The sequence below is a fragment of the Megalobrama amblycephala genome, linkage group LG15, assembly GCF_018812025.1.
Source record: "Megalobrama amblycephala isolate DHTTF-2021 linkage group LG15, ASM1881202v1, whole genome shotgun sequence".
Lineage (NCBI taxonomy): Eukaryota > Metazoa > Chordata > Actinopteri > Cypriniformes > Xenocyprididae > Megalobrama > Megalobrama amblycephala.
In genome coordinates, this window is record NC_063058.1 from 9385259 (window position 1) to 9408242 (window position 22984).

At 38.4% G+C, this 22984-nt stretch overlaps 1 protein-coding gene across 1 annotated transcript; it reads left to right on the forward strand.

Annotated features, from left to right (window-relative positions):
• The first annotated feature begins 534 nt into the window (after positions 1-534).
• On the forward strand, positions 535-10290 carry LOC125246946. Its single transcript, XM_048158096.1, has 6 exons — positions 535-858; positions 3507-3990; positions 4517-4592; positions 5733-5811; positions 7319-7454; positions 8565-10290. Exons 2-6 carry the CDS (start codon positions 3547-3549, stop codon positions 8976-8978), a joined length of 1149 nt encoding a protein of 382 aa, XP_048014053.1. The 5' UTR covers positions 535-858; positions 3507-3546; the 3' UTR covers positions 8979-10290.
• Positions 10291-22984: the final 12694 nt, after the last annotated feature.

Sequence of the window (22984 nt, forward strand, 5' to 3'; positions counted from 1 at the left end):
CAAAAAAAATCAAGAAAATTAATTTAAACAATAAGACAAAACCTGTTGAGCTACATAACAAATCGTTTTTGACTATAAATATATCAAAACAGTTGTTCCCTTGTCTATTAAAACATGTAATATATATTAAAGCATCTTTGGTGTTTTCATGGTTTCTACAAAATAAAACAGGAAACCGAGGGAAACGCGGATATGACGCAATTGACAGGCGACTCCTCACACGTCCCGGAGCCTTGGTTAAAATTGCAATTTTCTCACGATTTACAAATAGTTGGAAACATTTGGGATATTGTCCGTACTCAAGTGAACAAAACATATAACACTGGCCTAGTGGTTTTTGGATATTTTACTGCAAAAATTTTACATATTGCACCTTTAAACGCAACCCTAACATATGAGAGGGAGGCGCATATCCTGCGTCATCGCATCCGAGCTAATGAGGTATAAAAAAGTTAGTAACTGTGAGCAACAACAACACACACAAAAAAAAACGCTCGCAGTTGACATTCTGTCCGCCTGTTGGAATGAAACCGATCCGCGTGTCCACGTGTTTTGTTAATTTGCATATCATTTTAATATGTAAGCTCGTCTCCCCTATCAGCCGAAGCTCGCTTCCAAAGCAAACTCTATTTGTCAGATTCGGGTCTGGACGCTCAAATCGCAACGCTCTGCGTTTTAGTACCCGCCCTCTCAGACACGTTGCCTTGGGAGAAGTAACACGGGGCCACACAACTGCAGGTCTACATCACTGAAACCACGTACGCTTCTCAACAGAGGCTCGATAGGGCGCTCCAGTTGTCTTTGGATATACTGCTGAAACAAAGGACAGTGCGACCATTCGTCCCACCCGGCTTAAAGGTAGGATTCGCGATTAAATAACAGCGACCGCGTCCGAAAATACGTTTTATGGGGTGAAATTGCGCACACACATATAGGAATAACAGTGATATATATAGTGCTTTATGTATGTGTGTATGTATGTAAGAGATGCTGCGTGAGGCATCCGCCTATTAGGCTATAAAAGGAAGAAAATTATATGTGTACTTTTACGCGTACTATGTATTTATCGTGTTTAATGATAGATTTGGTCTTGTAAATTAGTTTTTGGCTTTGTTCATATCCGTCAGTGTGCGTTTTAATATAAAAAACATAGGTAATATGTGTTAAAAAGGCCAAACATTGTAGTGGTCTTGTCTTGGAAGGGTGTATTAAGGTGTTAGTCATCTTCAGGGCCCCACCCTCAGGTACATTAATTCTGTACGGGTTTTGTTTTATTCCTTAGTCGTTTTAATATTAATATGCGTGTTGCCCATAGCAACCGATATTACTGACAGGAGTAGGCTACAAGAAAATAGGTCTCGGTTACATGACTTCCTAAATGTTGCTATTAATTGTCACGTGCCCGCTTTGTCTTTACAAACGTAAACACTGTGAAAATAAACCTTTCTTTGTTTTGTCAAATTACCTGTTGCCACAAACTAATAAAGGGCCTTTTCATCCCCGTCCCCAGCCGTCGACAAAACTTGTAAAGTATCCGATGTAGGCAGTTTTTCGATATGAATGAGGAGTTTGTTCGCTGACTGCAGTCGTGCTAACCCTTAAACGCCGCGTTGTTTTTTTTTTTTGTGTTGTTTGATACAACTTTTGGTGAAACCAGAATTGACAGGAAAAAGCTGGTCAGCAATTACATCCATTTGGAAAGGCTGAGCTTTTGTGACTGTTATAAAGCCAATTAGTCGCGTGCTTGAGGTAGAGCTATTACATAATGTGGCTTTATTGGCAGGGCAGAACTCTGGCTCAGCAGTCCATTTGTTTGAAATGAAACCGACCAGCTGATGGACAGATTAAATGCCCGAGAGATGTGAATGTGCTTAGACAATCTGAAAACACGTTGATGTATATAGTGTTACATACTAATATAAGTTATATTGTACAATTTCTCGATAACTAGGCTATGTAAGTTCAATGCAGCAAGCTTATGCAAAACATGACGAGAACTTGATTAAGTTTAAGTACTTGTATAAGTTGAGTTATTTTCATTTATGTAAAAGTTACATTTAGAATTTGAAGAAACAATACTTTTGTAATAACTGAAAGTGAATGTTATACTGTAAAAAAAGTGTTTAATGTGCAGATGTAACCAGAATGATTCAGTTTTTGTATTAAATATCCTATTATCGATAATAAATAAATTAAGTAATTTAGAATGAAGCACGTTTTAGGTCAATTGACAATGCAGAGTGGGCAGTTTCCTGTTTTTTAATTTATTTATTTGATTCATTTAGGCATAATACATATTTTTGCATCACATGCCCTTTTAATTCATAAGAAGCCCTTGGCCTCTATAAAAAGATGAGTGCTTGGCACCCTTAGAGAAAGCACAAAGCAGTTGCTTCTGTGCAACATACGCTTTTAGAAAAGATTCTTGGCTTGGCTCATTAAACATAACATTGTAAACACTCCTTTTATGCGTATTCCTCAAGGCATGTCTATTATAAATTACCAAGAACTGATGGATACAAGCAGAAAAATTACTGGTAATGCTCAAGGCCGCAGATCCGGTCCCATTTGTGTGTTCCTGGACTATTTTCAAATCACCCTCCTTTTAAAAGCAAGCCCCCAAACAAATTAAATTTTAAATGTAACCAGCATACATTACTTGCATGTTCATTGCCGTTTATTAATAAACAGCTGCAGAAAGAACGGCTTATTTCTAGGGCCTTTGTTCTGTGTTAAATGGTGGTCACCATGGCTGCGGCGTTCTGGTCTTCTCATTGAATAAACAAACAGGTCTTTGAATGTGTGCGGTTTTTTTTTGTGTCACCTGCCTCAACACAGCCTGTTAGTTCTGTATTGCTTCATTTTCAAGTGTTTTTCAATTAGGTGCAATCAGAACAAACAAATGCATGTGCTACACAGGGTGCAAATTTGTTCTTAACAGACTGCAGCATAAAATCTTATTTCAAACATCTTAGTCTCCACAATATTATGCATGAATAAGTCTAATGTTTTACACAAAAAAACATGTGTATGTATAAAAGTATATTATTCTTTTAGGGTTTGTTTTGGTACTGAAAATGTACAGAAGAATCAGTGTTGTCGTTGATAACTTCAGAATTAACCGCAAATGTCAGTTTCATGAGTTCTCGGCACTGTTCGTGAAACAGCAGTAAGTCTTTTTTTATGGCTGCTGTTTATCTTTAGTCTGTGTGTGAGACTCAGGTGGTGTGTCTGGAAAACACGCTGGTCTGAGCTGGCTTGAATTCAGTATCCCGCAGGATTTTATTGAAGATGAATGCTTAAGCTGTCATTTTGGACCACTGATATCTGCTAGACTATTAATCTCGCAAATAGGTCTGCAAAAGAAGGTGGAATATTTTGCTTTTACAAAGCAATACAATGAAAGAGAGAACATTCCTTCTCTATTACAAGCCAACTCGTGTTGTATTGTGTAATGATGTCCATTATTAATGTGGAGATTAAAGTACTCCCTGTTTCTGCCGCAGGTCAGTGATGGTCCATGCTGGTTAGACCCTGCTTCCTAAGATGTCAGCTTCAGATTCGGATTATTCCATTGACTGGCTGGCCAGTGACGATGAGGACAACGATAGTGAGTTAGAATCAGACTGTACCAAAGTGCAGGGACAAACCACCTTGCCAAAATCCCCCGCCTCGGGGGTCGTCCAGGGGGTCCAAACTTGCCAGTCGCTCTCAAAGAGGAATGGAGATAAAGGGGAGGTAATGGACAAAGAGAACATGAGCTCTCGGGGAAGTTCTCCTTCTAGCTGCAATAGTTCCGACTACAGCGAGGACGGCAGCCATTCTCACCTGGGACAAGGGGATCGGAACAATTACAGCCGTTGCCCCGAGAGCCCTGTAGGCAAAAAGAGGCAGGCGCTGAAGAGAACACGGAGCTCCATGGTGCCGGAGCAAAGGGAGAGGCAGCTCACACCTGAACAAATGGAGAAAGACAGGCTGTTCACATGCAAGGTGAGACGTGCCACTTTTGACTTGCCAGCCTGCCAGGGAAGGGACATGGTGTTCTGAAAAGCACCCTTATCTCCTGCATGATCTATCTCTATCTGAGCAGAATAAATAAAAAAAAAAATACTTGAAGCAGAACCACTTCCAGGAAGACCCCTCCTCTATGTGTTCTTTCTAGGTGAAAAGTGAATGAGTCATATGAGGCCACTGAGTGAAAAAAAAAAAAAAACAGTTTTCCTCTGCCTTGTAGAAATGCAGTCATAACTCGTTCCATTACATTTGCATACATGTGTGAGAGAGTAGATGAGTCACTTTTTGTATCAGTGTCATTGTTCTTGGAAAATTATGAGCCATACAAAATAAGGAATGTTCTAACTTGATGTATGTTGTTTGTTTATAGTAATTGGGAAATTGTACAGTCAACATCCTGAAATGAAAACATCAAAACTCTACAAATTGTTAGAGGAATGCTAAACGAAAAATAATAACCGACTAATGAATGAAATACTGAATGATTCTCTTTGTTTTGCAGTGCTTGGAGCTGCAGTGTTACATTCACCCACTGTCCTCAATCCTTAATGGCCTCCGCTCGGGCAGATACAGAGAACGTGAGTAATGCTTTATTCGTTCTTTTTAGTCTTATAGTATGCCTTGACCAAAAACTTGAGAGAACGGCCAAACTAGAGACAGCAGGCGAAGGTGCAACAAGTGTGTCATGAGATTTGGGACTGAGATGTGTCATGAAAATACATGAAATGAGGCACCCAAATCAACCACAGTCATTTCCTGGTGGCACTTTCTGCTTCGCTTAGTCATAATAAAACATGTATGGGTTGAAAGACATGTCTAAAGCAGTGCAAACCGCACGGTTCCAAAAATACACAGAGCCTCGATTGAAATACCGAAGACACTATACTGATAAGCTCAAGGGTTTGGGTTAGCTGTTTCCTTTGTGTCCTTGTTAGTGGGATGAAATATTGTAAATATTTGACTTGGTTTTTTTTAATGTGGCTGTTGTAACTCTTGATACAAGTAATGACAGGAAAATCTGCACCGTCACACTGTGGCAGCAAAGTTTGACAAAGAGTGAGTTTAGGTTCTCATGTAGTTCCACCCACACCAGATTAAAATCTCATTCCTCATGTGTATTAAGCATCAAACATTGGAGGAGATACTAACTGTGAAAGGTAAGAAACATCTCAAGGATCCTTCAAGTCATAAAGTGTAGAACCGTGAAATTGATGCCATCTGGAGAAGCGCGGTATTACCGTTCTTCGTTTTACGCATGCAAACAGAGAACTGCCCACGCAATATTCTGGTTGACTAACTGTTATGTCGCAAAGCATTTTCGCTTTCAGTGCAGACAGGAAAATTACTTGTTACTGGAATCATTTTGCGTCGCGGCTGGTTGGAACACAGAAAACTCTCTCAAGCTTAAGCTTACTGTAAAACACCAACAGATGGTATTAGTGTTATTGGGTACTTAAAGAAAAGTTTTATTGGCTAGAGCCCCACATGTACTAGAAAACAGGTTGCGGACCTGCTCACGAGTGCTCGGTCTGGGACTGCTGTCAATTCAAGGGCTCTGGGTGACACTGGACTTCCTGGCCACAGAGACAGCAAGTCTGTCCTCCCACATGCTTCACAAGAACCCATCTGCCTCGCAGACGTAGCGCAGCCTGTCAGAGACAATAAGCTGGCATTGCTCGTAAAAGAAAAGGTTTGAACTGTATCTTCTCCTTTCACAGGCCTCAGCACTTTCCAAGAGAGTGTGGCCATGGATCGCATCCAGAGGATAATGGGGGTCCTGCAGAATCCCTGCATGGGGTGAGTTTCCTACTGTTTTTCACCTCGCTCATGGGAAGATTGAGGGTGGGAGGGCTTTAGTCCGCACAGCACTCCATCGCCGATCGATCTGATGGATGATGTGTCCATTTACTTAATCTATCTCAATCCACTACTTGCAACGTTGTGAGGAAATCTTGTTTCGGCGCTTGCGCGTTCGCGCAGCCAAGGTTAAATAATCCCACGTCACTTGCGAATGACTTCTATGCCCTCTGCTCAGTCTGGAAGGCTTGTGAATGTCTTGGCTCTGAGGGTATAAGTGAATGAGACAAGGAAATGTGAAAACACATGGCTTTGCAGCATGATGCTTGGTCCAGAGCAGCAAGGGTGGGGGCCGCTGGGCAAGTGCGGACCTGCCACCACAAATCTAAAAATGGCTGGACAAGAATAGAACTCAAACACGGGTCGTTAAAAATGTCCCGGCTCCTTGAGGGAGTAGCCTGTCATCCGATTGATTAGCCCTCCTCTGGCTAGACTGTGTAAAGTCTGTGGTGTCATCTTCGGGGGGAGTCTGTTGTATCGAATGAGCTCATAATGGGTCAGGCTGGGCTTAGGTGCGTCATTTACTTTTCCTCTTAACAGTACCTGGCACGCAGCCCAGATCTGTGCTCATTGTATTGTATTGTGCTACTTCACAAAGTCCAATATTCACGTGTGAGTGCAGAGTCTAGAACATCTAGATCGTTGGGGCACTTTGGACCGCATCCAGGAGTGTTGCAACCTGTGCGGCATGAAAACACGCCTGGTAAAAATATGTCTGAAATGGGTATTCAGCCACTAAAAGCATAGATGATGGGGTTTTGGGTGTGGTACTAATTCAGGCCATCTGAACGAGGCACTGAGCCAAGCCATATCCAAGCTGACACAAGTGGGGGTGTGGCTGCCTCCCCACCACCTGACCCCCGTTATCATTCGCCCATTTCATTGTGCCAGCTGGCGAGCCCTCCCAACGCAAAGGCGCATCAGAATAAGGAATGTAAAAGTAACTTTTAAGACTCTAGCCGTTTGAAATGCTGAGAATGGGGCAGATACTTTGGTCATGTGACTTGCACTAATCCCCATTAACCATCTGTCGGGGGCTGGTGCGAGTCAATGGGCACCATGTGCATGTGTCTGCATCACTGCTCCTTAGCACAATTTTTTTTCTTTTCCTCGTGACGTGGACGTCAGTGCCCCGCTGCAGGCTTATGTCTATATTTAGAGGCGAGGGAAACGGTTGCACTCCATGCCACGTGTGTGTACAAACGTGTGAATCAACACAGGATCTGTTCTCATTTTGAGAAACACGTTTGTGTGTCTGTGTGTGTACATGTACGCATGATGCAGTGTACTTGTGGTTAAATGTTCTTTCAAATCGCCTGACACCAAACAAGGTTACAGAACAGCAGACTTTCATTTTCAGTCACGTCAGTCAGATTAAGTCTCGTACTGTTTTTTAGTGCATCTGTGGGTTACTAGACTCAAATATTGTTCTTCCTGTGCCATGCAGAGAAAGATATGTCAACATCATTTTGAAAATGGAGGAAATGTTGATGAACTGGTTCCCTCACATAAAACCTCAACGAAGCGACCAGGCCAACACTGCAGTGCTGATGGAGGAGACGACCCAATCTAAGAAACCCAAGGTAAGACTCTCTGAGAGCTGAAAAGAGGAGACCGAAATACCTATTATACTATAATCACTGGACCACAGAGGAACAGGACAGACAAGAAGGGATTAAAATCTATTCTTACAGTACAGAGGTATAAAATACACATCTCATGTTCACTAAGAACAATGACGGAAAAGAACGGGTAATTTTGGAAAGCTTTCACAGGACAGATTAAAGTCAGCGAAGTACAGGGATATTATCATGCTGATTTCATACCCCCTACGCAAGTTATTAATGTAATAGTTTCTGGGTCAATGATCTGATGCTGTTTTTTTTTTTTTCCCTAGATCTGTTAATTTATGCAAATATACATTTACAAATGCAGTTCAAACAAACAATGAGTTACTTAATTATTCATTCATGAATAATTGGAAAGTGCCATGTGGTGCGGCTCACAGAAAACCATGATATTTATAAATGATTAATTCATGATATTTCAAAAAAGAAATACCTTACAGTATTAATTAAGATGTATACATTTCCTTACAAACTGAATTTATGTATTATTAGTTCCTGTTGGTTACACCACATGACATTTTTAGTCATTAAATTTAAACATAAAAATGGGATACGTTTTTCACCTTATTTAAAACTACCCAAAAAAGGACATTTCTGTCATTAATTACTCACCCTCATGTCGTTCCACACCGGCAAGACCTTCGTTCATCTTCGGAACACAAATTAAGATATTTTTGATGAAATCCAAGGTGTTTTTTTTTTTTTTTGCGCACAAAGTATTCTTGTCGCTTCATAACATTAACGTTACATAACAGTCACGTTGACTATTTTAACAATGTCTTTACTACTTCTCTGGACCTTAAATGTGGTAATTTTCGTTTCTTTTTATGGGAGATTAAAAAAAATATATCTCGGATTTCATCAAAAATATCTTAATTTGTGTTCCGAAGATGAACGAAGGTCTTGCGAACGACATGAAGGTGAGTAATTAAGGACAGAAATTTCATTTTTGGGTGAACTAACCCCTTAAATCATAGCAAACCAATTGCAAAGAGATCCTCAGAAATGTTTGCCTCTTTTTGCATTGAAATCTTAAGTAATTCTCCCTCTTTCAATACTTTACAGTTGTCTCCAGCTACATCTCCCCTGCTCACTGGCATTGCAAACCCTGCAACCACAAGTGCCCTTTCCATGGGTAACAAGGCAATGAGAGTCAGCGATCTCACACCCCCAGGGCCCTACTCTGCAACCAACCTAAAATGGCTCCACACATCACCCATCTGCTCCCCAACAGCTGAACAGGCTCAGGGGACGGTTCGGAACTTTCTAACGGCTCACAGGGACAGGGACGCGACGCAGGACAACTCTGTGTCCTCCAGCACGGACCGTCTGTGTAAGACAGAGTCTGCTCCCAGTCGACCACCTCCGGCCAAGATTAACGCGCCATGCCTTGAGAGACTTCTTAAATCCACAGAGAGTATCATCACCCAGAAAGGCCCAGTAGGCTTGGGTGGCATGGCAGCTGGTGGATGGTCCTAGTCCTGCGAAAGGGCTCTGGGAGATCAGAGCCTAGATAGAGCATGACTGCCCCCAGCTGGTCTGGAGTCATCCGACTCCAGCACAATCCCTGCCTCCATTCTAGCCTTGGGAAGAGGCACAGAATGCAGCAGAGGGAGTTCAGCGTAGCCCAGCAAAAGAGTGACACATTCAGTTACAAACTGAAAAGTGTCGGAGTGTGATCTTTGTGCGTGTCTGATGTGTACGTCTGCGTCTATTCCCTTTCTGTTGGACTGCAGAGTGTGTTGTAGCAGTGTGTGTGTGTGTGTGTGTGTGTGTGAGGGGGGGTGGGGATAGTAAGGCTTTGTGATCTTGGCTCACCTTCGTACTTTACCTTTTGAGATGGTTTCCTCTTGAAACAAATAAAGAGGAAAATTCTCCTGTGGCAGCAGCATATTGGTATCTGTGAAAAAGCGAATCTCTAGACAAAACAAAGCAGCCTTTTTTCCAGAAAGGGAAGGGAAAAGAGGGAGGAATTTATTCTGGGAACACTTCAGATATTCCAGTGTGTTAGTGATCTCTATTGTAGGTGTGGTTGAATGTGAATTTATTGCTTTAGTTTGCTCTTTAAATCCACTCTATAGAGTTGATTTGATGTGACTGTTACTTCATAGATTTAAACTTCTAGCTATGTTTTTGGTACAACGGTTCTACCTCAATCTGACACCGCATCTCCGGTAGTGTACGGATACAGTAAGAACGTACGTACACGCAAGTAGACTCAGAGCGAGGAAAGTTCATAAAGCGCATAAATACAGTGTGCGAAACATGCCTGTCATGCCGAACTAACACGGGAGGCTCGCTTCACGAGAGAAAGCTCCGGAGGCTTGACTGGTGCCATTGTAAAGAATGTGAACTGCAAAATTTCGCTTTTTTTTGTTTGTTTGTTTGTTTGTTTGTTTTGTTTTTTAAGCCTCCCAGTTCAAGGGCATATAGTGCCTGTCAATTCGATGTCAAACTGTGCCTCTTCACTGGTTTTGAAGGGAGAGCGTGAATCATCCAGAATACCTGACGCCTCTGAAGGATGTACAAAAAGAAAATCAGGAACCTTCAAAACTCCTGCCATTCATTTTCTGCTATCAAGTAAATTATTTGAAACTCTTGCCAACTACTTCCTGTGGTCATGTGAGAAAATGACATTTCGGTTTGCCACAGAGCTGGACAATATCTAAGAGGGAAAGGTATTAACTGTGTACATATTTGGAAAAGTTGTTAATTTACCCTTGCAAAGTGGCCTTTATAGTGTAATATTTTATACTTTCAGAAATAAATGTGGTTATATTTGTTTGCTGTATTCCATTTGTCTAAAAGCATTTTGTTTCAACTGATCACATACACAAATTGTTGACTGTTAAAGGTTTTTCAATGGACAATGCTGATATCTAGACTGCAGAGCGGCTAAAATAATGCAGAAAGTATAATATTGATAAAATATTTGAACTTGCAGATAAACTAATTGATTTGATATAAGCCTAACAAAATAATATTACAGTTTTTTCATGCCATTGATGGTTGTATAAAAATACATACAGTGGTAGATATTTATATTTCATGAATCCATCAATGGCGTGAAAAAACGAATACTATGCGAGTCTAACAAGTCCAAATATTTCACGAGGATTCTCTTCATTTCGGTCAAAACGACATTACACCACATCTAATTTGGCAGCCCATGTGTGCATTGTTTTCAGTATGGCTTTGATATTGCACCAGGAGACAGTTGACCACAGACCTTTTTGTTTGCTATACTCATTGACATATTCATATAAACACATCTATTCAAATATCAAAGCCACCAAAGTCATTTTTAAAACAACCCTCCCAAACAAGGCCATCCTGCGAGGCGGATCTGAAATATAGCTTTTGCTAAATCACAACTTGACCTTAAAAACTGAATATGTTATCTGTCAGAGAATACTGAATATTACAGGATTGGTCTCTGGTGATTAACCGCGCTACAGATTCTGGGAAGGAGAAGGTTGAACAGGGAATGTAGAAATGCAGAATAAAACCCACATCCTCTGGAGAACAGAAAAGCAAATGTTTTTCTGCACGGTGAGTAATACAGATGTCCTCCTTGATCCCCCTTCTTTCCATTTCCCTGCTGTGCAGAAAATCAAAGTCGGACACCAATCATCAACCAGCTGCACTGAGCAATGGCTCTCTCATTTCTCCTTATACTGTAGGTATTGGTATCAAGTCCCCTAAACATTTGTAAAGAGAAGTGCAAATGTTTTCTGAGCAGATTAGCAAATTAGACTTCCCTTTTACTAAGAAGACTGAGTGGAAATTACCCAACTAGCATTACTATAACCATTCTAACAGCAAAGATGTGATGGTAGTGACAGTAACTCCTCAAAAAGCTCAAGATAAGGTATTATTTATGTCCATATGACAAACAGTTCCACTAATACCACCACAGAGAGCTAGTACTTCTCAGAAAAGGGTATGGTCTTATTAACTGGTCTTATCCTGCAATAGTATATGTGGATAATATCTTATAAGGATACATCTGCACAACCACAACAAAAGTCACTTCCTCTTGGCATGGACTGAAACTGTGTGCTGCTTTATCTGTGCTAACCCGCAATTGTTGCCAACCTTGAGGCACTATTCAAATGATTTATTATTATTTACAGCTATTTATTACTATTACTACTAATATTACTTCTTATAGAGACTATATGAGTGTGTTCCTTGTTCAGTGGCACAACAAGCTTCATAGCATCTTCAGAGACTTTCAAGGAAGTCAAATATATGTATAAACATGACATCAATATAGTAGATATAATGGGTATGCTTACTTTTGCATATTTTTACATTTTACATGATTTAGAGTTGTTATAAAGTCGATGTTTAATATCACAAATAATTTAATAACACTGCATTTAAAGGGTTAGTTCACCCAGAAATGAAAATTATGTCATTAATTACCGCGTAAACACCCTCATGTTGTTCTACACCCGTAAGATCTTCGTTCATCTTCAGAACACAAATTAAGATATTTTTGATTAAATATGATGGCTCAGTGAGGCCTCCATAGGGAGCAATGACATTTCCTCTCTCAAGATCCATAAAGGTACTAAAAACATATTTAAATCAGTTCATGTGAGTTCAGTGGTTCTACCTTAATATTACAAAGCGACGAGAATATTTTTTGTGTGCCAAAAAAAATAAAAAAAAATAATGACTTTTCAACAATATAGTGATGGGCTGATTTCAAAACACTACTTCGGAGCTTTACAAATCCAATCAGTGACTCGGATCTCCTATCAAACGGCTAAAATGCTGAAATCATGTGACTTTTTTCTCCGAACCACTGATTCGATTCGTAAAGCTCTGAAGCAGTGTTTTGAAATCAGCCCATCACTATATTGTTGAAAAGTCGTTATTTTGTTTTTTTGGTGCACAAAAATATTCTCGTCACATTATAATATTAAGATAGAACAACTGAACTCACATGAACTGATTTAAATGTTTTTAGTACCTTTATGGATCTTGAGAGAGGAAATGTCATTGCTTTGAATGCAGGCCTGCACTGAGCCATCAGATTTCATCAAAAATATCTTAATTTGTGTTCTGAAGATGAATGAAGGCCTTACAGGTGTGGAACGACATGATGGTGAGTAATAAATGACATTATTTTTATTTTTGGGTGAACTGTTTAATGATACGTGAAAGTCTTTCATACTTTCACTACTATTGTAGTGACACCTAAATCCACTCTTAAAAGTTTTTTTTTTTAATACATAAAACAGTATAACATTTGAATGTACTGTAATATCTGACAAAATAATTGATGGCTTATCAGTATGGATCAGAATTTCAATACCAGTGAATCCCTAATGGGTATTTTTTTAAGGAAGTAGCAAGTCACAAGGTTCTTTAGATGATCTATGACCAAAAAAGGGGAAAATCTGATTTTACTTTGTGGTTCTTCATATAATTGCAAACTGTGTTAATCTAGTGGTACAATGTGCCTCAGGTGCCTCAGTGTGAACAGGCATGACGCATCTGAGGAAAAATATTGGCTTGCAATCTTTATAGGGTGTTTTGTGCTTGCTGAGTGTGAAAAGACTATACTCCACGAGGGTAAGATTAATTTCAAGGATTTTAATGAAACACTGAAATTAATTAAACTGGCACACTCGCCCTGTTCTTGAGGATTTACCATTTGTACTCCTAGGAGATTTTGGTAGACTTGTATCAAATGCTAACTGACAGAGCTAAGGTCTTGGCAATTAAAATGGATCAAAACTGTAAAAGGCCACTACTGTTTGACTGTTAGGCTCAGTGGTATCACACAGAGGTCACAAGCTGTCGAGTCCAGATTAACAGAGGGAGGTGGGGAGGTCAGGTCTAGCCCAAATGGATTCAGTTTCTGTCATGTGAGGGATCTTTTGCTATTTCCATCCACGTTTTATCCAAACTAAGCAAAAAAGGGGAAGTTGTTTTTTATTTTATTTTTTTTTTTTATAATAGGAGGAAGAATGACATGCTCAAGTGATATTCAGTTCAGAGGTTTGCACAAACTGAGCACAGTAAATTAATTGTTGACTTGATTGTTGGTGGAAAAAAAAAAACACTTCATTCTACGAAAAGGCAGAATTCTCAGAAAGACTGTCAGTGTAGTTGCTAATTCGATATTCATGTCACCATAGGAACAATAATTAATAGACAAAACTTAAAGTTTCACATCGAGGATGATAACTATAACCATAACTATAAAGTTTTAATAATCATCTTAATTCTATAAGAACAGCAGAGTCCACACCACACAAATTTAATGAAATAACACAGAGGAACTATATCCTGAGTCACTTCCACAACGATTTTTTTCCAGCTGATTAACAATAAAAACACTGACAGCCAATCAGAATCCACCTAACTTTAAAGTGTTTGAGGGTTAGTTCACCCCATAATGAAAATTCTGTCATTTATTACTTACCCTCATGCCGTTCCACACCCGTGAGACCTTCATTCATCTTCAGAACACAAATTAAGATATTTTTGTTGAAATCCGATGACTCAGTGAGGCCTCCATAGCCAGCAATGACATTTCCTCTCTCAAGATCCATTAATGTACTAAGAACATATTTAAATCAGTTCATGTGAGTACAGTGGTTCAATATTAATATTAAGCAACGAGAATATTTTTGGTGCGCCAAAAAAACCCCAAAATAACGACTTATAAAGTGATGGCCGATTTCAAAACACTGAATGCTACTATAGATATAGTTATCTTTATAGTTATCATGCTTAGTGCAAACAGGCCTTAAGATGCAAATCAAGATATGCACATTCTCAAAACTCAAGAGAAATACATAAGAAAAACGAGGCAAATGTCTTTTGTGACTTATTTGTTAAGGGTCTTAAAATAGATTCCTTTAGCTTTTTAACAACAGCGCAGCTCATTGGCTTTTTCCACTCATCCATTTAAGTAACTACAGTTGCATTTATATTTCAGCAGGGGAGACGGGAAAAGCTCTACTCATTCATAAGAATATGTGGAAGTCATCATTTAACATTGAGTCTGAGCCAAAAGTAACATTAAAATTGATACTTTGACTACAGAAAGACCACAGGACCTAAAGTCAAGACTCTTTTGGGTTTCATGCCACTGGAGGACAAGCCCAAAGCTCGTATATCAATCCACATCAAAGAAAGATGATGAAAAAGAATCAGTATGATGGTTTATACCTTATGTAAGCTGGTAAAGATTTACTGCTATGTTGTTTATGCTGCAGTAGATACATTTCGGTGACTATTAGTTGGCAGGACTGTGAAACTCATTTCTTTCACTTTTTTTTTTGTATGTTTAATCTCAAGCAAAATCATATTCCTTTACTGGGATATGAAATTACTCATACCATCTGTGATGGATAGATTTTGGTCAACTCGCCCAACTTTAATGACTATTGAACAGTATAAGTGACCCCGTAATTGAAAGCAATAAAAAACACTGAATTTTAAATTTCAGTTCCAATTATACTAAAACATAAAACAAACAGTGAACCAGTTTGTCTTTTCTGAACATCAGCCTTTCTTCACGTAATGTCTATTTGTCCTCATATCTATAGGGGAGATGCATCATGCCCACGCACTTGGAAAATTGCTCATTAACTTGTTAAGTAATTCAACAGGTAATTCATCCCCACCAGAGATAATGATCTCATTTGTCACAGAGGGGCCCTAAATAACTGAACCATCAGATTACAAAAATAACTACTGCCATTGTAATGATCACACCTCACCATCAAAATCACTTTAACTGCTCCCTATTTCTTTTCACACGATTGTTGCTGCTGTTCTCTGCACAGTAGTAACTGATGTTCTTTTAAACCATAAAAGAAAGGAATCAATGACATTATTTATTTTACTGGATTAGTGCATTACATGGCTAACTGTTAGATTTAACATTAAAAAAGGACTTGTTAATATAAGGAATTTTCCATATATATATAGTGCTCAGCGTAAATGAGTACACCCCCTTTGAAAAGTAACATTTTAAACAATATCTCAATGAACACAAAAACAATTTCCAAAATTTGACAAGATAAATGAAAGTAAGGTCAATAATATAACTTGGAGAACAAAATTTTCAGTTTTACTCAAATTAGGGTGATGCAAAAATGAGTACACCCCACTGAAAATCTCTGGAGCAAAGCTAAATTTTAGACTACAAATGTGTAATTTAACAAGAATTCAACCACAGGTGAGTCTAATTATTCATTACACAGGTGTCCAGCAGACAGTGGACTATAAAAGGGTGTTGAAACCCCTTCCCATTTCATGCTGTCAGCAATGGCACCACGTGGAAAAGAAATGTCACAAGACCTGAGAAAGAAAATAAATTATTTACACCAGAAAGGTGAAGGCTACAAGAAGATCAGCAAAGCTTCACTTATCAGTCAGAATACTGTAGCAAAAGTGGTACAAAAATTAAAAAAAGATGGAACTGCAACCATCTCACAGAGACGTCCAGGTCGTCCACGGAAGTTAACACCTCGACAGGAGCGTCTTCTGATGAGAAGGGTTGAAGAAAATCAGCATGCAAGTTCACTGCAGTTATCTAAAGAAGTAGAAAGCCAAACTGGGGTGACTATTTCCCATGACACAATACGGCGTACACTGCAGAGGAATGACATGCATGGGTGCCGTCCACGAAAGAAGCCTCTCCTAAAGCCCAGGCACAAAAAAAGCCCATCTAGAGTTTGCCAGGGCCCATGCTGACAAAGATGAAGACTACTGGGACTCTATACTCTGGAGTGATGAGACCAAGATAAATGTTTTTGGAACTGATGGCTTCAAAACTGTACGGCGTTGCAAAGGCGAGGAATACAAAGAAAAATGGGCTGCATGAGTGCTGCTGGTGTTGGGAGCTGCATTTCATTGATGGCATCATGAATTCACAGATGTACTGCTCTATACTGAAAGAGAAGATGCTACCATCACTCCGTGCCCTTGGTCGTCGTGCACTTTTCCAACATGACAATGATCCTAAACGCACATCTAAAGCCACTGTTGGACTTCTGAAGAAGAATAGGGTGAAAGTGATTCAGTAGCTCCTGATCTGAACCCAATCGAACACAGATGGGGAATTCTGAAGAGACAAGTTGAGCATCACTCTCCATCCAGCATCCAGTCTCTAAAAGAGGTCACTTGGTGCTGTCATTAAAAATCATGGAGGCCATACAAAGTACTAGATGTAGTTTTTGTTGTGGGGTGTACTCATTTTTGCATCACCCTAATTTGAGTAAAACTGAAAAATGTGTAATCTAAGTTATATTATTAACCTTACTTTCATGCTATAAGTTAAACAGATGTTATATTAAACTTGGTCTTGTCAACATTTTGGAAATTGTTTTTGTGTTCATTGAGATACTGTTTAAAATGTTACTTTTCAAAGGGGGTGTACTCATTTACGCTGAGCACTGTATTTCCATATAGCCAGATTCATAGTATTTACACTTTGGGGAAATCAACCTACTAATGGCTTTTTTTTTTTTTTTTTTTTTTATATTTAACAGGGATTGTGTAAATGTGTTTTTTTTTTTTTTTTTTTTTTACAAAAAAAATTACACATTTTTAAAGGTTTTGAAATCTGACCTCAATTTCAGTATGTCAGTGTGTTTATAATGGGCTCTGATCCAAAGAAGATCTATTGAAGTGCAAAGAAAATATTGGCCAAGAGTTCATCCATAAGGCTTCAAAAGGGGAAATTTTCTCTTTACAGAAAGTTCTATCAATTGCAGCCTCTTTTTAAATCCTCCTTTGAAAGTCCTCCCTTTGACAATAATTTTCTTACTTCACAATTATTTTTTTTATTGTTTGAGATTTGTATCTCAAATTAAATTTAGAATCCAGGTGTCACTGGTGTGTACAGGCAGGAAGACAAAGACAGAAGAAGAAGATTCCAACACAAACTTCACTAAGATTAATCCAACAGGTAGCGATCCAAACAGGCAAGGGTAATGCACACAACACATTAACATGACCAGACACCGAACAGAACGCAGACAGGAACATAAATACACAGTGATGATTGACAAACAACGCACAGCTGTGATGAATGAGTCAGTGTCCATGGTGACTGATGAGTGGCGGCAAATGAAAACAGGTACAGTAACACATGTGACTGACGAAAACAAACAGAAGGGCCATGAAAACTGAAATTAAACAACAGAACTTGACACTAGGTAGATACATTAAGAAGTTGATTTAGTATAAGTATATTGTATGACTTTCAAGATTTCGATTTTTAATTGTAAAGTTAAGGTGCTTTTTATGCAAATTGAATGTGTTTAAAGTACCGAACATCATCAGAGACCAATTAACAGAGCACACAACCAACAAATCCTGCCCAATGACATCATGTCGGTCATCTCAGGTCTTCAGAGAGAGCGCAAAGACACAGTGTCATCTCCCAAAGAAGCCTCAGTGAGGACAGGACTGGGTCGAGAAGGCTGACTCATAGTTATTTATAACAATTTAGCTCTTCCTCCCTCGTGGGAATATCCTGATTGGACTGAAGTTGTGTGTCTGAAAGTCTGGTTAAGTCTACTTGGAGAAAAACAACTGTGTGTGTTTGTGCTATTGTTTCCCAACAGATTTGATTATAAAGGGGTTACCTATAGTTATGCCATCACTGATAAACAAGTCACAAATCATATAGCTGCCATTAAATATTATAATTATATTTCGGGATACATAAATATTAAATTTCTGGCTGATAATGTCAAGTCAATCATTGCTTCCATATTATGGTCGCTTATCGATAAACAGCCAACACTAAATTCTATACTATTTTGTCTAAATACATTCGATATACAAACAATAAAAATCTAAAATAAGTCATTGTAAATGTTATAAGTGAATTCAGGCATCACAACATTATAATGTACAGAATGAAAAATTGATATTTTGTCTTAAAGATTACAGTGCTATTAAATTTGTGTTTTTAAAGATTAACTTCAAAAATAGGGGAAATTAGCACAATTATTAAATGTCATATATATTTTTATTAAAATATATGTATATATATGTGTGTTTAATATACCCTTAAATGAGTGGACAGACAGTTGTAGTAGTGTCTGAAACCATATTGGACATTATCGAGTGCACTCATTCAATCCCATAATGCACCGGAATGACGAATGTACAACCTATGTACACTCAACAGCTAGAGAATACCCATAATGCACAGTGAGGGCCGTGCTGAATGAATTCCTGCGACTCGCCAGAAGATGGCGCCCGCAGCTGAATCCATTCATCCATTTTCCAAACCACTGGTCCAATGTTAGTACGGTGTAATATCTATTTTATTGATTATTAAATTGTTTAATTAAGGTTTATACATGCTAGTTTCTATGACGGAGTTCAAGATCAATCTTTTCATTACTGCTGGAGCTGCCAGTTTGCTAAGTTTCAAATGATTATTAAAAATTAGAGCGAATTCGCTCACTCATTTTCATTCACTCCTTCAAGTGGACCAGTGGAGTAATGTAGGGAATAGTGAATGAGGGTATAGAGGGTGATTTTGAACAAAGCTACAGTCTTTGTCTGATCTTTATGTTGATATAGTTGTTGAAAAAGATGACTCACCTTTAGATTATATTGGCTTAAGAAAGACTTACCTGTGTTTCTCCATATTTGTTCTGAGCTGAAAGCTTAGTTTATCCTGTGTATTTACCTGTCGTTATTACTAAGAAAGACAAGAAGAGTTCATTTGCAAAAACCGATAAACGCCATAAAAAAATAATAAAAAAAATGAACTAAGTGCTGTGCATTATTCTCCATATATAGCACGTTCTGTACCCTAAATCCATTTTGTCAGAGAAGCCGGTTTTGTCCACTGTCAGGCATCGCAAGTTCACGTTTTACACATACAGCACAAGCCGAGAAGCGCCCTTGTTGTTTGTGTACAGAAACCGATAAGTCCGTTTTAGCGAATCAGCGCGCAGTATTCAGGTCAGGTGACAAGGCTTCTATTCACTTCAAAAAACGCGCTAGCTGAGGGAAGTTTTGTCAAAGCTGACTAAAAGTGGTCGAGGATTTATAATTTCGACTCCTGTAAGTCCTTGAACACCATACACTACTTACATGCTGAAAAATTGGTTGTCCTTTTGCTTGTGTGTGTGTGGGTGTGTGTGCGCGTTTGTGTGCATATGTGTGTTTGAGTGTGTTTTAAATGCAGTTACTTGGGTTTTGTTTAACTATGAAACATGAAATGTGGAGTTATCTGCTTTTGCCAAAAAACGACTGTTGGAGTTATCTGCTTTTGCTAAAAAACCAAACTTTTAATATATATATATATATATATACATACATATATATATATATATATATATATATATATATATATACACACACACACACACACACATATATATATATATATATATATATATATATATATATATATATATATATATATATATATATATATATGTACATATATAACATACTTTTAGTGAACTTTAATTTTTTAATTTACCTGTATTTTTTAGAGTTATTATTACTTAATCAAAACAACCCAACTGCAGTTTGATTGATATTACTTGGAATGCACAATAAAAAAAACATGATTTGTGAGAATTCATAAAAATGGAGTTATCTGTTTTTGCAAATAAACTCTGCTTTGTTTATCAGTTTCGTTATATATTGAGTTGCTTACCTGAATCTTCAGTTTTGTTATGATGTGCAAGTTGATCTCAAATGCATGCCAGTGATTTTGTCCTGTTGAAGGAAATAAGTTTTGTAATGAAGTGGAAAAGTAATTTTCCGAACTTACCTGTATTACTCACGCGTACATTCTGTGAATGCTCCAGATTCTGTTATCCTGTTTATTGTAAAAGGCTGTGATCAGCCAGCATCCTTGCCTGTATAATTATCCTGTTATACTTTCCAGATTCTGCCTCTGCACTGCAATAAACTCCCACAATTGGGTTAATCTTTATCTTCTGTCTCAGTGTGCATTATAGAATGAGAGTGCACTACTGGAAGCAAACATTACCCACTTTATAGGGCGTGTTTTGGTGTCTTCCCCACTCTGGCCCAAGATTTTCAGTCATGCCTTTAACCCAGATACAGGCAAAAGGCCTAATGGTCCCCCAGAGATCTAATGCCCTAGATATTCTTTCTGCCCCATTTCTGCCAGACCAAGAACCCTGAATCAATTCTATTGAGAAACCAATGAATCACCTTTCCAGCTGGATCAATATTTTAATCTAATACGATTAGGAAAGGAAGACAGCAGTGTCCTGAGACTGACCTTCTGGACAAGTGTCCAGAGATTGTTTATCAATGAAAACCGGCTTTGCTGTTTTAAGCTGTAGCTACATGTTTTTGGGCTCAATTATTTATCTTTGGCTAATCTAAATCCCTCCATGGCACGTACAAGGCACACAAAACTGATCCCAGACTTGTCACAAAGAGGAGCATTTACCCCCACCAATATGTGACGCACATTAACAGGTAGGGAACGGAGCGACCTGAGCGGACATGTCCATTAAGCATCTATTCTAAGAATAGGGTACACATACGAGTCCTGAATGAATAATGGAGAGGGCCCTCTAGGAACTCATCTCCTCAGTGTCGTCATCTGACCAGAAACCAACCTAATGATCACACAGAGCCAAAGGATGTCATGCATGATTAATGATGAGCAGCTCCTTATCTTCATATAATTCAGCAGCACTCAACCATCTACAAATCCAATTCTGATATCAATTTTAATCTAATGAGTCAAATCTAGATGAAGATGTCAAGCCATTATTTCATATGTACTCGTCCAACTGCCAATCAGTTGGTTATTGAGGTAGACTAGTAAGTTTTGTCGTATTTTTTATTTTATTTGTTTATTATTATTGATATTATTAATTTTTGGTAAAGCTTTAAAAATGAAAATTATTTCCTTTAACGATACACTTCAAGACAGTTACCACCACACTTTACACCTGATTTTCCCATCATTTATTTTTCATCAGTCAACATTAATTTGAGGGGGAAATCACATTGACATCTAGACTAAAAATATGCCGTTTTTAGAAATCTGGTTAGCTTATATGGCATATCATACAATGCATAGGCCTATGTTAATGGAATCGCTAATTACAAACAAACGTGAAACTGGGTCATTTGTTCAGCATTTGTCTGAACTGTCTGTTCAGTACATCAGTGGGATTTCCATGCTATCCAAATGTAACATTTGCTTACTAGCATGCTGCCCACGTCCAGATGGTAAGAGTTTGCAGTGCGGCCCAGTAAGATCTGGATCACACAAGTGTTTCCCAGAGATCCCGTATACATATGAGCTGCTCTCCATATTCTTATATAAACCCTCTGTTCCATTTTAGTTGCTTTCTGGTTTGAAATGAACACCTGTCAGGCACTTAACATCCTTTTCTAGAAGTAGTAGGCCTATGTCAAATTAACAAAATAATAGTATTGTCTAGGCTGAATACATAAGGAGAAAGTGTAAGGCATCTGTGAAATGTTTTTAAACACCTAGCATCCTGTCGGCAGCACATTTAGGCTGAAGATAAAAAGCTAAATTGATATGGTTGTTTTTGAGCTGTTAATGTTAAACCATTAGACCCTTTTCACATTTCCGGGTTTCTCAGAAACGGAAGTCGTCATAGTTGGGTAAAATTTTATAGCGGTGAATGAGAGAATACATTAAAGGATTAGTTCACTTTCAAATTCAAATTTGATAATTTACTCACCCCCATTTCATCCAAGATGTTCATGTCTTTCTTTCTTCAGTCGAAAAGAAATTAAGGTTTTTGATGAAAACATTCCAGGATTTTCTCCTTATAGTGGACTTCAATGGCCTCCAACGGTTGAAGGTCAAAATTACAGTTTCATTGCAGCTTCAAAACGTTCTACACGATCCCAGACGAGAAACCAAAGCTCATTTTCTAAAAAAAAAAATTAAAATTATATACGTTTTAACCGTAAATGCTCATCTTGAACTAGCTCTCTTCTTCTCTATTAGAATAGACACTGTAGACACTGCTAAGTGTATTACTGCCCTCTACAGGTCAAAGTTTGAACTATTTGTTATAAGCTGCATTCAAGTCACCTCGTATTTACCGGAATCTTGAAATGACAACACGTGACGTTATATTCGGAGCTGTTCACGTCCTTTTGGTCCTTGGACTGGGAATTATGCGTTTCCATGGCACCACTATCAACGCCTAATAAATCAAGCTTTCAGAAAACTCCCAGCTTACAAGCTGTAATTACGAGCTCTATGAGGACGTGAACGCTTTTTACAAGCTAGAATCTTGTAACTACAGGAATTACGAGGCCGCGTGAACGCACCTATAGTACAGTCCAAAAGTTTGGAACCACTAAGATTTGTAATGTTTTTAAAAGAAGTTTCGTCTGCTCACCAAGGCTACATTTATTTAATTAAAAATACAGTAAAAAACAGTAATATTGTGAAATATTATTACAATTTAAAATAACTGTGTACTGTTTAA